Here is a 15366-nt window from a genome sequence, read left to right on the forward strand (position 1 = left end):
GTAAATGATTTCTTATATCAGTCACAAAGCTCCTTCCATGAATTAGAATCCAACCTTTTGTATGAAAATCGGAAGGATGCTTAATGACTCAAGTCCTGCACTAGTGCAGAAGGCAATTTTTTTGGGGGGGTTGCCTCACTCAACTCCAGGGCAACCAAAGCACTTCATCATTTTATACCTCAACTTTAACATCTCTGTAATAGGAATGATGAGACCTACTTCTGCACTGGAAAGTATTTTGAAATGTAAGGAAAAATAAACTTGTATCAAAAAAAAAGTAAAATCTGCAAAAAAACCTGTTTGTATTTCTACCTTCTCAAATGTAATTTTTATTTGAGAAGCAGCACTTCAGAGTTTCCTTCAAACAGCTATTTAAAATAATAATAAAAAAAGGCCTTTTTTACATTTTAACTCAGAAATTTTTGCAGAAAAACAATTTACCGCAACTGCACCCTCTTCTTTTTGTGCTTCTCCCCAAACATTACCTCAGTTTGTACTGAAGGAAGAAAAAACAAATTTTCATAGCTAATGTTTAATGAAAAGATTTCTAAAAGGCAGTTCATAATTAAGAAATGCACACAATTCAAATCATGTTACATTTAATCACCAGACAACAGAAGATCAGCGGCCGTATAGCAGCTCTGCAAGGCCAAGGGGGCCATTTCTGGGGTTTCCAGATCTCCTTTTGCATCATTATCTGTCAGTCTTTTCTTGCTCTTCCACTTGAACATTTGGTATGCACCTCAACTCTAAACTTATCAGAATCACCAGTGAGGCTCTTGGCAGCCTGATAGAGCCTCAAACAAAAACGGAGCAGAGAGGAACAGCTGGTCCTTTTATTGCTGTGCCGGGTCCTTTGTCTGCTCTGCACCCTGGAGGCCACCAAGATAAACCTGCTAGTGACTGCAGGGATTTTCACTGTGCTGGCTTTAGGACTAGAAGCCATAAATGAAAACTAAAAATTGTTAAGTATGGCTCCATTCCCTAATAGGGACAGAGCAGAATGAAGGGGGGGCAGAGAGGGCAAAGAAACTTCACAGTGAAAGCAACAACTGGAATAATGACAAAGACAAAGCACATTCAGTTTGGTTTAAAGCAGAAAAGCAGGGGCACTCTTTTTACCACAAGTGTTCCCCCGTACTCCTACAGAACTCCTAGCACTTGCTTGACTTCCAGTGTTTTTACTTCAATGGTAACTAAATCAGCCTAAAAAGTTGGGATTATCAAGTTTAACATTAGAAACAGATATGCAAGGCATTTCGTCTAGGGGGTGGTTCCCTAAATAGAACAACTATTAAAAAGAAACTCCTCTTAGAGAAAGTAAAAGAATGTACAGACACAATTACCTACATAAAAACAGTGAAAGAAAAGTAAAATTCCACAAACCAAAACCCAGTGGTTACAAACTTAGACTTAATTTCTATTACCAGAATACTGCTGAACGCTTTCTAAAGGGGTCAGAGAAAAAGTACATCACAGCTCTGAGCACAAGGCAGTCTGAAACAAGAAGCAGTGTCCGCTTTTCCCTAAGAGGTTTAGTAGCACTACAAACACTTCCTTGTCAAGCTATGTAGAGAACTTTTCTTTGCCTGTTACACATAAGCAATCTTGCTTTCATTCAGACTTGACTCCTGCTAAAAGTGGCCCATTATGCAACCGAAAACCTGAGACATTTGGCACCAAAGGTAAAGCAAGGAAAAGGGAACCTGACACTGTTGCTTAACAGTTAGGGCAGTGAGCCAGCCAGAGCAGAGGACACCTGGGATCCTTCCTGCTCCTCAGTGGTGTAGATTATTCCATACATTAATCTTAGAGCGTTAGCGTTTTTCAGAGCAGAAGAGATGCATGGGCACACTATGGTAAATGAACATCAGGGATTTAAGACACGCAAATCACATAGAATTGCCTTCCCTATACAGTTTCTTAGTCAAACCATATAAAGCACCTAAAATGGAAGAGGATTCCCAAGTTAAAAAAGAAATCACACCATCATTGAAAAAAGATCAGGCAAAAATATGAACCATCATTAGATTATGGCAGAGTTGGAACCACTGGAAAAAAGAAAAAAAGACACAGAAGGACTGCTAAAAACTTTCCCTCAGATACTTCAGGGACATTTTTCTTCTTTTAGTCCTTTTCCTCTATTTCAGGATGCACGATCAATGGCCATAACTTGCTAATAACCATGTTTTTTCCCTTAAGGGAATGGTAAACTTACAATTGTCAGCAAGATGTTATTGGCAAGTTTGTAAGCCAGTTTAGAAAAGGAGGTATATAATTCACAATGTATTTACAACTTGCATATGAAGAGTAAGTAAGACAAATGATAGATGTACCGTCAATTAATGTTGCACAAGTTGCAAATAGAGTCATGTAGTAGGAAATAAGCCACATCATGCCTGGTTTGGAAAGTACAGACATATCTGAGTTGACCAAACAGTAAGCCAAGTAAAGCTTTCAAACAGCTGCAATTCAAACTACTCCCATGCTCTCCCCTTTCATCTCAATAATTTGTTGCACTTCCTTCTTCTAGAGGTTATCACACCGATAACAAAAGCTTGTGGAAGGAAACCCAAGTCTGCACAGCAGTCTCTGGCACAAATCTGGCTCAAACTCATCTTCAGTGGCAGCTGATACCCGAACAGCAGACTCCTCGTAGGAGCAGAAGATGCAGAAACAGCTTCAGGTCAATTGTGCCATAGGGCACTAACATCTAATATTAACTCACCAAAACCTGCATTTTCATCTTAAACTACTACAGCAACATCTGCCAGAGCATGAAGGTTTTGTACACAATGATTATCAGAGGACAGTATTGTCTAATAGGGTGTGTAGCAGTTGCTGCTCTGGAGGACCCTGGTATGTGCTGTGCTGGTAACCCACACTGCACTCTCACAGGTGAGAAGCAAAGCAGTCCTGCAAGCACAGAGCGTGGCTCCTCCCTAGTGTGCCATCCAGACAGGATGGCCTTGGGAAGGATGAACCACCTTTAAACACTTTTCCAAGACAAAACTCCAGCTCAGAATTGCAAAAGGATCCTAAAGAATCCACACCTGAGGTATCACTGGAAAACAAAATGACTTTATGCACTTTGGATCTTCTCTCTCACCCCTAGAGCACCATCAGAGGCAGTCAAGGAACGAATGTTATCCAAGTCAAGCTTAATCTGCTTTAGTTTAAATTTTTCTTGCAACCTTTTATTTCCAAGTTTTATAGCACAAATGCAAAACCTAAGAATCTGAAAGTCTACAATGTAAATGTTTCCGACATTTTACAGTCAATATTCTGATCAAGGTGATCCAGATAAATAAGGCTTATATCGCTTTCACAGAAACAGTATACAAAGCAGCATACATTTTTACAACCTAAAAAACACTCAGAAGAAACTCACTGTAGAACAACATGATATACTGGCTTCAATAGTAATTCCAAATTAGAGTAATCCTCCAGAAGGATTACTCATTTCTGCCTAAGTCGTCTCCCAGTGCATCAGTATAATCGTAGGGCCGCACAAACACGGTCATTTCAACGATCCATGTTAAATAAACATGGATTTAAGAGTAAAATTTGCTGTTAATTAACACATATAATTCAGGACATGTAGAAGAGTTAGAAAAATAGTAATATTTCCTCATGATCTATTGCCTTGTAAACTAACAATCCAACTTTTTTCAATTTTACACTGTTACACAGAAATAGATTAATTATTTGTTTTTTCCCCAACATGCCCCTCTAAAGCATTCAGTCTTTCAAAAGAAGCAAGTGGGTTTGGCATGGGGGTCTTTCTGTGGTGTTGGGGTAGGTGGGGTTTGTTTGTTTGTTACAAAATCTTACACGACGTCAGAGACATACAGTTTCAATTCCAAGACTTACCAAGAGGTGCTTTGAGAAACCTGCGCTCAATTCCTTGTTCTATCTGAAGCAGTGCAGATGCCAAGTAGTGGACCACATTATTGACTGGCTGAGGAGTACTTGTACTTGTTGATGCAGCACTTGGAGCTTCAGTTTTTAACCCAATCAGTCTAGAACAGAAACATATAAATTGTCTTTGAATATTTCTAATTTAATACTAGAGATATTTGTACATGTCTGTATCCACAGCAGATTCTTATTTTAACTTTATTTACATGCATGGACTATGGACATGAACAGATACTGCACAGGTGTGATTAGTTATCCTTGTTCTTATGTTTGCTCAATTAATTAGCTTAGTTAATCTAGATAAACCATCTTTAGGTAAGTTATTTAAATTTCAAGAAATGTGGATGACAAATTTCAATACAATTATTAAGATTTCAAAAACATTTGATGCAACATCCATCAGCTAGTTTATGAGAGACTTCTGTGAAGAGTATAGTCCCAGTAATTTTTCAATGAAAACACTTCCAGTGGTGAGGTGTAGCCTTTCAGAGTATTTCCATCTGCAGAAGTTCAACTATGCAGATTCCTTACAATTCATAGGATTTTTGAAAAGAAAATAAATGAAATAAAACCAGAACGTAACTTTAGAATGTAAATCAAGAATTGTTAACTTATATGTTCTCATCCTTGGAGGATCTTTCTAAAACACTCACTCTTCATATAAGGGTGGTAAAAAAAAGAAGAAAAAAGAACAACAAAATCCAACCAAACAAAAAACCAAAACCAAACAAACAAAACACCAAAAAGGTAGTTTTCCAATAAAATGCAACTAAAAGACTAAGCAATCATTTCAAAGTGTAGCTAATCTTCCTGAACCACAAACATTAAGTATAGTGCAGGAGAGGAACTCGCACTAATGAAAATAAAATTCAATTTATATTTGAGGTTTACAGAAAAACAACTAATTAAGATTCTCTGGATTCTGCATTATTCTGATGCATAAGGAATGCTTTTGGTTGTCCCTGTTCTTTTTTCACAGTTAAAAGCTGTTCATTATATTTTGCAGTCACATACATTTTGAGAGCCTGAAAGCAAACAGAAAGAAAGCTGCATAGTTATTTACATTTCACTAGTCAAACTCCAAGGTCTTAATGAGATGTCACTCGCTCTGAGGTGGATAAAAAGCCCAGCATCAAAAGCAATCTGTCACATGATTTTCAGAATCCCATAGTCTGTTTTAATATGCAAGTCTTTATTAGAGTAGACTTTATTCTGAAGCTCTGATTGAGCTCAGTATCAAATGGAAAAAAAAAAAAATGAAGCAACAAGCTTCCGTAGAATTGAGAGCTGGCAGTGGAGCAAGTGCCCAAAGTAAGTGGAGAAAGATAAATTTTAGCTGCTTAATTAAAAGAGTGGAATATTTCTATGTTGTGGTTTTCAGGAACCAAACATCTGTAAATTGTGTCATTAACATAAAGGATGACCCTATCCCTTTTGCATGCAACTAGAGAACTCTGATTTGAAGGGCAGTCTTGTAAGAAAATACTAATTCAGAAAACTCACATAAAAAGGAAAAAAACTTTAAATTCCTAACATCCAACACAACACAATATTCAAGAGTCCACTCAGAAATTCAACTTTATTAGAAGTGTAACACCAGAAAACCTCCAGAATATATAAGCAAACAGTTGGCACAATGATTGCCTCCAATAAATATCCTATCAAGACATTTAATTTTATATGTATTAAGTCAATAAGGCAGATCTTTATTTCTGAGAGGTATGTTACTTCTGGTAACTAAAAATTTAGAAATCGTCACCATTTCTGTAGTTTCTGAAGTTTGATTTTACAATAAAAACTTTTATCAGGATCCCACCTGTATTTCAAATCTTTGTTTAAAAACCAAAGGAAGCCCCTCAAAACACTTCTAAAGCTGCAACACTATATGATTTGAGGTCTCCTCTCTCTTACTATGCTACAGCTTGCTCTACAGAAGTATTGTCATTCATGAAGTTGTAAGATTATATCTCCTTTTTGCTGCAGTGCTAAAAGCTAATCCAGACCATGGCCTGTTGCCTTGATGAGTCTTCCTGTGACGCATGAAGAGGTACCCTGGCCAGTTCAACCAGCAATTTGTTACTATAACTATTTTTCCTTTTTAACACTCCTACTTCTTCCACATATTTGAGTTATTTTTTGTTTTGTTTTTTTCCTTTTAGAAAAGAAAACATCAATTTCCAGATTAATTTTTTCAACGTTTTAAATTATTTTAAAATGAATCCACATGTTACTTCTTTGATAATTAATGTTCACTTTGAATAGCGTAATATCTGAATTCCTAAAGTTGTAAAAATTGGTGCCTTAATCTTATATGGTAACAGAACAGCATCATTTAGAGACTATAAACCCATGCAAAAATCTCACACTTTATAACTCAAATCTTAAAAAACACCATTTCACAGAATTCGAGGGCAAAAACAACTTGAAGGTCCAATCCCCCCTGCCAAAACCCAAACCAGAGCACTGCTATAAAACTCATAGCGAAGAGCCATTAATTAAACTATAGCTCTTACCTGTCTTTCACAATAAACTTATCTTGATCATCAGTTTCCATTACTTCAGATTCTTCATTCACAGTTTTAATAATACCATTTTCTTTGTTTTCATCATTCAGAAACTCATACCGCCCATGTTCTAAGGCTGCTCTCCAAGCCTGTCTGTCTGTAACCTGAAGCAAACATACAAATGTGAGGTTTCTAAAGAATCAAAGCCCACAAACTTTTAGTGCCAGTTACTGTCTACATTTAATTTAATTATGCCTTCAGTAAAACCATAGCATTCAAGAGTTCTCATTTAAGTTACAGACTCGACGGCATCGCTGCGTTCCTGGGCATTCGACAACTCACAAATACCTTAATAGCCCCCAGCGTTCCTTGGTAGATCCTGTCTTCAATGTCCAAAAGAAAGTCTCTGAGTCTCAGTTCAAGCTGCTTCTCTGCAGATAGGTGAGAGCCATCGTGAGCATTCTGCATCCTTCCCCGTCCTGAAGGAGGTCTGATGTCACTTTGAGGTTTGTCTGCAAGAACAGCAAGTAATTTGGTGTTAGCGGACCTTATTCCTTAAAGCAGCCATTGGTGAAGGGAACAATAATACAGGGCAGAACCAACTGAACAGGGGTTCAAAATTCCCTTCCTGTAGCCAGATGTTGCCAACACCAACATCTCCATGCCAGCTAAGGTATCTGATCCAACCAAGTAGAGTATTCTTTAGAGGGATGACCTCTAGATTGGTATCCACCCATCCCAACACATAGAATGAGAAATCCTTATTAATTTAAAAGGAGTTCTTCTGTCTTAAAACACTTTCTAAAGCAGTAGATAAACAAACAACTCTGCTGTAAGTGCAAGGATAAAAAAAAAAAGAGAATAAAATCACATTTCTAGTATTTGATGGCTCTTACTTTACAAGAGAACCCTTTAGTTTTCTTTCCTGCAAGGATCTTTATCACAGAAACATTTAAAACAAGGACGTGCTGAAAATCAAAAAAAGTATCAGAACAAATATAATCCCTTTTAAAAACTTAAATTTAAAACAAAACAAACAGACCAGACTTACTGTGTCCTCTAATTAAAGGCAGGGAGAAAAAGGAACAAGACAGCACGATAATTTATGAAAACTAAGGAAGAGCTGATGATGGGCTTCATAAGAGAACTTAAAGTTCATGCAAAAGCTCATAAGCCACAGGAAAGTTTGCCCAAATCCTAAAGTAGTGCTTGCAAATCTGCATAAGTGGAGAACATTTCTGTTCACAGGATCTACCTTAAAGCCTTTGAGTGCAGTGATGAGAAGTTACATGCAAGAACTTAAGAGGTATTTAATTAAAAAAAATACAATAAAGCTGCTGTTAAGAAAGCACAAGATGAATTGTGCTTTCACAAGGTGCTCTCAATTGCTGAAACAACTCCCTGTAACTGAAAATATTCTGAAAATGTAGACTAGCAACTCTGATACCTGGATGCAGGAAATGTCCCTTTTCGTCTAAAAGCAAAGAAGAAATGCAATGCTTTGTCTTGAGCAGAACTGAAAAAGCATCAACTCCTTTGCAAATAATTGATGAGGAGAAGTTAATGGATACTGGAATTAAATCAAGTAATAGTGCATATCAATTTTATTTCCACGGTCTGTTGAGTGGGAACTGGAAAAGGCAGAAGGGCAGTCTACAGTGCAAGAGAATTACCAAGTTGTTCTCACTTGTCTTGCAAGTCATTTGAGTGAAGGCAATAGGGCAGCAGCTGGAGTCCAGAAAAGCTCCCAACAAAGCTACACATGGCCACTTATCCCTGCTTATCACACGGTGGTGGCAGCATTGGCATTGGACCAGTGAATTTGAATTTTCTTCATCTCTATTAAAGTGAAGTTCAAAGCTGCCTTGACTATGAAAATCAGGTTGCTTCAGGGCAGAAAGCAACACACAAAATACAGATAAAGGTGCAGCAAATTAGGAAAATATGCACAAACTCAAATGTATCAGAAGACAGAGATTTTCTAACCCAAAACCTACAAATACAGACTTAAGGCCTCCTAATAAAGCTTAATTACTACACAGAAACTCTGTCCTGTGCTAGTTTCCACCAAAAGAAATGGTAGATCGGTTATAAATTTAGCAGCGTCTAATGTGCTCACAGAATGTCCTAGCATACACACTCCAGGAAAACAGAATTTGTCTCTGCTGTGAATAATTCTCCCTTGTCCCATTAGAGATAACTCTAAATCCTTACAGTAATTTTCATAATTGAAAACAAAATGCAACTTATTAAACATTACCCTTGGGAGTTGCATTCTGGTAACATCCTCTACCTGCCAACATGCCATAAGCAATCCAGCTGCAAGCTTGTATATACAGACTTTTCGTGCTGTTTGGAGCTAACGCCTTGCCAATAAATTGCAAAGTACCAGGCTAGTAGAAAAGGGAAAACCCCCTAAATACTAGGTCTAGGATGGTTTTTCAGTACATACACTTAGAAACCCATAAAAATATCTGCTATTCTGTTGTTTCCTCCTGTATTGAGTGCCTGCCAAAGGAAGAAAAAAGGAAAAAAAAAAAAAAAGAAGAGCAATATCACAGAATCCCACTGCACTCATGCTAATCCACGTAACAACCGAGATACACTATTTTTTAGTACATATTAATCTTTACTCCCCAGTTAATCTTTTCTCAAAGCTCAAGTTACTTCCTAAAGATGTTTGCTTAAAAGCCAATCCCAGTTTACTAAGTAGTAAGATAATAGCAAAATTATTGTCTTTTTTTTTTTTTAACATGAAACACCAGAAATACCACAAAGGTATATCAGAGGGAAAATAAAAAAAGGAAGGAAAGAAAGAAAAAACCAGTGTGTTTTCCATCAAATGGAACAAATCTTCAGAATAATTCTTATTTCTTAGAAATTACAATTAAATGAAAATTAGAGGTTTCTAGAATATTATATAGAAATCGTATCTGTGGAAGGAAATTAATAACAAAAATCTTTCCTTTACCTGGAATATGGAATTTTTCCACAGGAAAACTGCTTAGTTGTTCATATATTCTAGTTTTCTCTTGTAAAAGAGTTTCTTTTAAGGCACTCTCCCTATGTCCTCGGGAATTGAGAGCCTCTAGGAGTTGGTCCAGTTGTTCCCGAGAACTGTAAAAGCACCAACGGTTTGGTTTATATACTGGCCTTGGCACCTCTACAACAACACTGGTGTGTGAATCTTGGTCAATATTGGAGGTAGATTCAGAGGATTTCAAAGACTCTCCAGTTTTACTGAATACCTGAGGTTCATTTGTGCAAGACTGTCCACTATTCTGAAAGGAAGAGATTCGAGGCAACAACATGTCTTCTGTGAGACCAGAATAGTCCTCCTCTATAAACAATCCAGGAACAGAAGGGAAAATCCAGTAGCGTCGGTACAGACGGTCACGACCTAACGGGGTGATATTTGTGCAGGCTGTTGCATTCTGAATCTTTTCTAACAGTTCCTTCTCTTTCTTTTGTTGCTCCTGTTTTAAAGCTTCTTCATCTTCAGCAGTAAGAGGTTCACTCTTTTCACAAGTGGTCTCTTCTTGTCTTGTAAAGTCTTTATATCCATTTTGCCCTCTCCTTCCTAAAGTTAAACAAAGAAGTATGGTAGAATTTTTTTTTTTTTAACCAAAAACTCAAGTAAAGGCCTTGTTTTAGTTCTGTCCCTTTCCGATTATCTGAACTTTCACTGTCAAAGACCATCAAGCTCAGTCAAGAGACAATACTAATTTTATTAAAAAAAACTCAAGTGATTACCTGCCCTTCCCTAGATGAAGGGGTAACCATTTTGAATACACCTTTACTTTGCAGAAACTAGACCAAGTCTCACTTACTGACACTTATTTTTAATACCATAAAAACGAACCAAAATTTTAAGAACTCAAAAGCATGTTATAGAAGCATCTTATGAAGTAACATTCTAGCAATTTCATTACTTAATACAAACTGTAATTTGGACTTAATTTATCATACTGAAAACGATCAACTTAAAATTCCCAAAGGTCTCAACCAAGAGCAGAATCCCTCTATATGAGCTTCTTTGGCAAAGTCAAGTACCTTACTTTATAACTTTTCTTTTTAAATATATATACTACTGTTTTCTCCCTCTCAACTTGTACCAGATGAAAATATTTCAGTTCACATCTTAGTTTACTGAAGTATAAGGTTCTCATAGTTATCTAGAAAAGTATGTCTCCTAACTGATGCACACAACCTGAAAGATGCTGTCAACACTCAATTTCTACTGATTTCCAGTGAGACCTTCAGTTCCCCAGTTGTAGGATGAGATAATTACTTGTTTGTCATCCAGTCACAATGTCTCAAACATGGGTATTTGAGAAAACTGAAATTCAGTTTAGGATCTCATTGTTTCTCATTGTAATTTGTATTACTGAATGACTCGATTTCCACCCCAGGTACAGTTAGGAACTGTACAAGTTTGCAACTTAAGCCCACAATGATCCAGGACTTTCAGTGGCAAAGACAATAGCACAAAGCCTTCCCAGCAAAAAGGTACAGATGAGCTAGAAGCCCAAAGCCATCAACAATTCATCCTCCTGTGGTGACACCTCTGTTTAGTTATGAATAGGAGGCTGCACCATTTACTGCACTGCAGCTCCTACTAGGACACTACTGAGAAAATGAAATCTGGCAGTAAGACTCGTTCTGTTCTCATATAGAAGGTATGCTGCTTCATTAGCAAAGGCAAACTAAACCCAAATGCTCAATCTAACTTTTTTTTTTAAAATACTTGTTGTTTTTTTAGCTTACTAAAAAACCAACCAAACAAAAGGAATCAAAACCACACCATCCTCTATTAGATGGGACTCCTACAACTCACTAAGGGCACTCCTTACAACTGTAATGGTTCGTTAGGCAACAGCCTGAGATTTTTTAGACAAAAGAGGAATTGAGACAGCTGACCACAAGAACTACATCAGGCTGGCTCAATGTACTTAGTAGCCCATTATGATCATGTTTGGGTGTGGGTTTTTTTCCTTTTCCTTTAAAAAATATTACAGGAAAGATTGATACTTTTATATAAAACACAAGAACTTCCCAGGGGCACACATGCATGTATACAAGTACACAAACAAATACATTATAGCATTACCTCTTCGTCGTTTTTTGTTTGGTCCCAGCTCTTCTTCATCCTCTGTCACTGTGTCCATGTCTTGCTCTTTACGTTCAATCTCTTTGCTTTCTGTACTAGTATCAAGGTCTTCCCGTTCCTCTTCCCTGAAACAGTAAAAAAATCAAAAGGTGACTAACCAACCAACCACACGTAAGCTGAATGATAGAAAATATACAATAAAATAAGCCATCTTTGACACAAAGAATATTTTTCTCTCACAAGTACTTGAACTAAGAAAATATTTTAAATGCTTATAAAAATAAACTTAAAGTCACAGAATATATTAAAACCCAGAAAAAACCCACTGAACTGGAAATGGGAAGTTCTGTATTAAAGACTAAAGCGTGCTCTTTGGTATCCACACTTTCATTTCAAGAGTATTATTCTAATCAGATCCTTTTTGGCAACATTCTAGCATAGTTCTACTGACATGGATTTTCTTCATGTCTAAAAAAAGTTTCCTCCTCAAAATGTATACCACTTTGTAAAATGCTCATTTCCCATTTTTGCTTCATCTGACAAACATAATTAAAAAGCTCCAGAACCACATGCAATTATTACAGAGTAATATTCATTTTATTATTTTTTCTCAATTATAATTTCCAAAACATAGCACAAATCTATCTTTGGCCCATGCTCACCTTTTGTAAGCAGATTTATTTAACTAACTACCTTTCTCAAGCAGGCAAAGACATAATATTGTATACACACTTTGGGTTTTTTTTTCCTCGAATCATATACAGCTGCATACGCCTGAATTTTACTACCTGAAAACATGCAGTTTTATTAAAAGCATAAAAAAATTTTGGTTATATGAAAATCACCTGGCATTTAAAACCAGCATTTAAAAGAAAAAAAATGCAATGAAATTTGATTAATGAATTGTTATGTGAGGTCAGTACTTTCTAGCTCAGATCAATTCCTCAAAAGAAAATAAACTACAATGGTCTGTATGAAGATACTCAGATTAAGTCAATGCAAGACAAAGCAATGCAAAAGACAAATTAGATTTTGCAAGTTTCTCTCGTCAAGCTTTTAAAATAATTATGAGTATAGTAAAAATCACTTTCATAAACCAATTAAAGAACGCTAGTAAGAAAAATAAATAAAATCAACATTGAGGGCTATATACTTAAAATATATCTTGCATATGATCAAGTCAGCTATAGGTTAGGTCTGGCCATGTAACTGAAAAGAGCACCACAGTTATACTATGTATCATACCCAACAGATATTTCTACAGCAGGAATCCTTTGCTCCTCTTCCTTCAGCTTTTCTTGTTTTTCTTTCATTTTTAGTTCTTGTTCTTTCAACCTTTCTTCTCTTTTCTTACGTATCCTAGTAGTAGGAAGGATATAGAAAACCAGTTGCAATTAATCTACTATCTGATCCGTCAACATATTTTTCCTTTTATACTAAAACACAATCCAAAAATAGCACTAGTGTGAGAAAGCACAACATTTAGCACAACCAAGTTTCACTCCTGTCTATGGTCTCAAGAAACCAGCATAAAACAGAAACAATGCTATTGTTTCTCCTATGCCTTCTGCAACCAAGGAATTAATCTCATTTGTAGCAACAACATTTAGTTTTCCATATCCCAGTTTTACCTTGCTGCTGCTGCCTCTCGTTCTTTGCGATGCTGTTCTGCCTTTAATTCTCGGAACTCCTGTTTCGCCTGTCGTAGCACATCAACAGAGTCCTCAATGAAATCTCGCGTGGAGACAAGAGTCAGAAGCTTCCCACAGAGAGCATGAAGGATCTTCATCTTTTCTCCTAATAAAATTCAGACCAATGGGTATATTTAATTATGTAATTGATAATAAGCCTTTCTCTTACACACTCTAGACTGGATTTGTTCTCACTTGAGAACAAGTGGATAGTCAAACATTTGTAGTGTACCAGTTGCACTTGCCAAGAGACACTTCCTGAAATATTTGCCTTTATTTTTAATTTATTAACTTTTGCCACCAAAACAAGTAGTAAAACATAATATTATCTTCAAAACAGAGATAAAGGAACAGTAGATAGTATTTGTTTTCTCCATTTCCAAATAATGAATGAAAGACCCAAACCAGAACAGCATAAAAAGCAGGAGCTGAATCATACACTCTAATGCTTCTCCCAGAGAGATCCCCCCCTCAAGTAAAACTAACATTTTTAAAATGGGATTTAAAAAAAGCAACTCAGAAGTAAGAAGACTGCCTAGCTCTGCAATCTCTGATGTGGTGGGACCTGCTTTCGGGGCCTGAAGTATAGGAGTGGGTTTTGGTGTAGGTGACCTCTAGGGGTCCTTTCCAACCTAAATTATTTTGTGATACAGTAAATTCTGACCATTATTGGTCTGAAGCCAGTTCTAAAATTGATCACTTAATAAGCAGTCTAATAATTTCTAACATGTATTGTCTTTTATTACCTGGCAACAAATCATATACTGAGGTACTTGAAAGTTTCTTCAAGAGACCAGGATTACTTAATCTCAGCTCCATGCAAGCATCATCAGTAGCATCAAACCCTCCTCGTTTCTGGTAACGGTATTTTGCATTGGCTGATGTTACATCAGCACCTGACGCTAGAATGTGAAGTCTGAGAATCTCAGAAAGAGTGCAGCTATCAAGATCCAAGTTTTTCAAATTGCAGCCTACAGTTGAGAAGAATGTATAGTTATTTTATACAGACATTTAAATGTATATAAATATTAAAAAGTTATTTAAAATACACAGCAAATTAAGAACAGTAACAAAACAAGAAGTGAAACCCACACATACCCTGATGTAACTGGGGCCATGCAGCTGCCAAAGTTGCAACTGCAGACAGTGCAGATTTTGTGGGGTCTGCATCTTCATCCAAAGCCTCTGTTAAATCTTTAAGGAAATAAACACTTTATTCTAGTGCAAATTAAAACTTGTACTGTGGAGGGGAGGAAAGGAAGTTGTGTTTTAAAAGTTGCAGACAGAGCAAAAAGAGGGCCAATACTTACAAAAGCATCAATGTATTCAAAACTCAATTCAACATCCAAATGAAAATCTACATATCTTTAAATGCAACTAAAAAAAAAATCCAACTAAAAGCTAAGGACATGCACCACATGCTACATAAAGGGAGAACAGCATATAAGCTGTTAAAGCAACCACAACACACAAAACATGCACAATGGCAACATGAAAGGCAGCAAAAACAAATCCATAGACGCATTTGAAAGCACAAACAAGTAACAATGCAAGAAACACCTGTATCTCCTCTCCTCAAATGAACTACTTAACTTCCCATCATAAGTTTGCTTTTAGGAAACATAATCCAAACCATTCACATACTTTGATACTGGCTATCATCATTCACTGTATACTTTCTAACTTAGATACAGCCTGTTCTGCACAAACACAATTACTAAGTCATTACCAATGAACCATATTTCACCAAAACAAGTACTTGCACTTAATGAGCATAACACATAAGCAAACTGACCAGGAAAGCAGGGAAGTGAAAGCGAGAAACAGCAAATTCCTGTTTCTTAAACAGAAATTTCCTCAGCACTTACAGGTATTTCTCCAGAGGGTTGGTAGAATTCTTTCAGCATTGTATGCTGTTTCAACAATTTCACTTCATTCAGATCCAAATCATTAAGCAGTTAAAGTCACTAAGTCAATATAGAGCCACAAATCCAAACTAAGACTACATAAAATGCAAATCCACAAACAGTATTGTATGACAATTGATGGTGTTTGAAAACTCTCACCCAGACATTGCAAAATCAACCTCCATACCTCCCCTCTCACTGTATCTATGTAACACAGTTTGAGAAACCACTGT

General features: G+C 36.6%; 1 protein-coding gene across 5 annotated transcripts in view; it reads right to left on the reverse strand.

Annotated features, from left to right (window-relative positions):
* Positions 1-15366, reverse strand: part of BAZ1A (bromodomain adjacent to zinc finger domain 1A) — a 68123-nt gene that overhangs the window by 10697 nt on the left and 42060 nt on the right. For 3 of the 5 annotated variants that reach the window (XM_027890155.1, XM_027890154.1, XM_027890156.1), the window contains 9 exons: positions 14325-14420; positions 13973-14197; positions 13167-13332; positions 12781-12894; positions 11536-11660; positions 9397-10005; positions 6774-6937; positions 6435-6589; positions 3874-4022 (listed from right to left, as the gene is read on the reverse strand). In XM_027890155.1, the coding sequence (XP_027745956.1) occupies positions 3874-4022; positions 6435-6589; positions 6774-6937; positions 9397-10005; positions 11536-11660; positions 12781-12894; positions 13167-13332; positions 13973-14197; positions 14325-14420 (1803 nt within the window). The remainder of the gene's footprint in view (positions 1-3873; positions 4023-6434; positions 6590-6773; positions 6938-9396; positions 10006-11535; positions 11661-12780; positions 12895-13166; positions 13333-13972; positions 14198-14324; positions 14421-15366) is intronic. The other 2 variants (XM_027890157.1, XM_027890158.1) reach the window with 1 other exon arrangement.

This window comes from Empidonax traillii, unplaced genomic scaffold, assembly GCF_003031625.1.
Source record: "Empidonax traillii isolate 1590-97213 ecotype Southwest subspecies unplaced genomic scaffold, ASM303162v1 scaffold278:size663781, whole genome shotgun sequence".
NCBI lineage: Eukaryota > Metazoa > Chordata > Aves > Passeriformes > Tyrannidae > Empidonax > Empidonax traillii.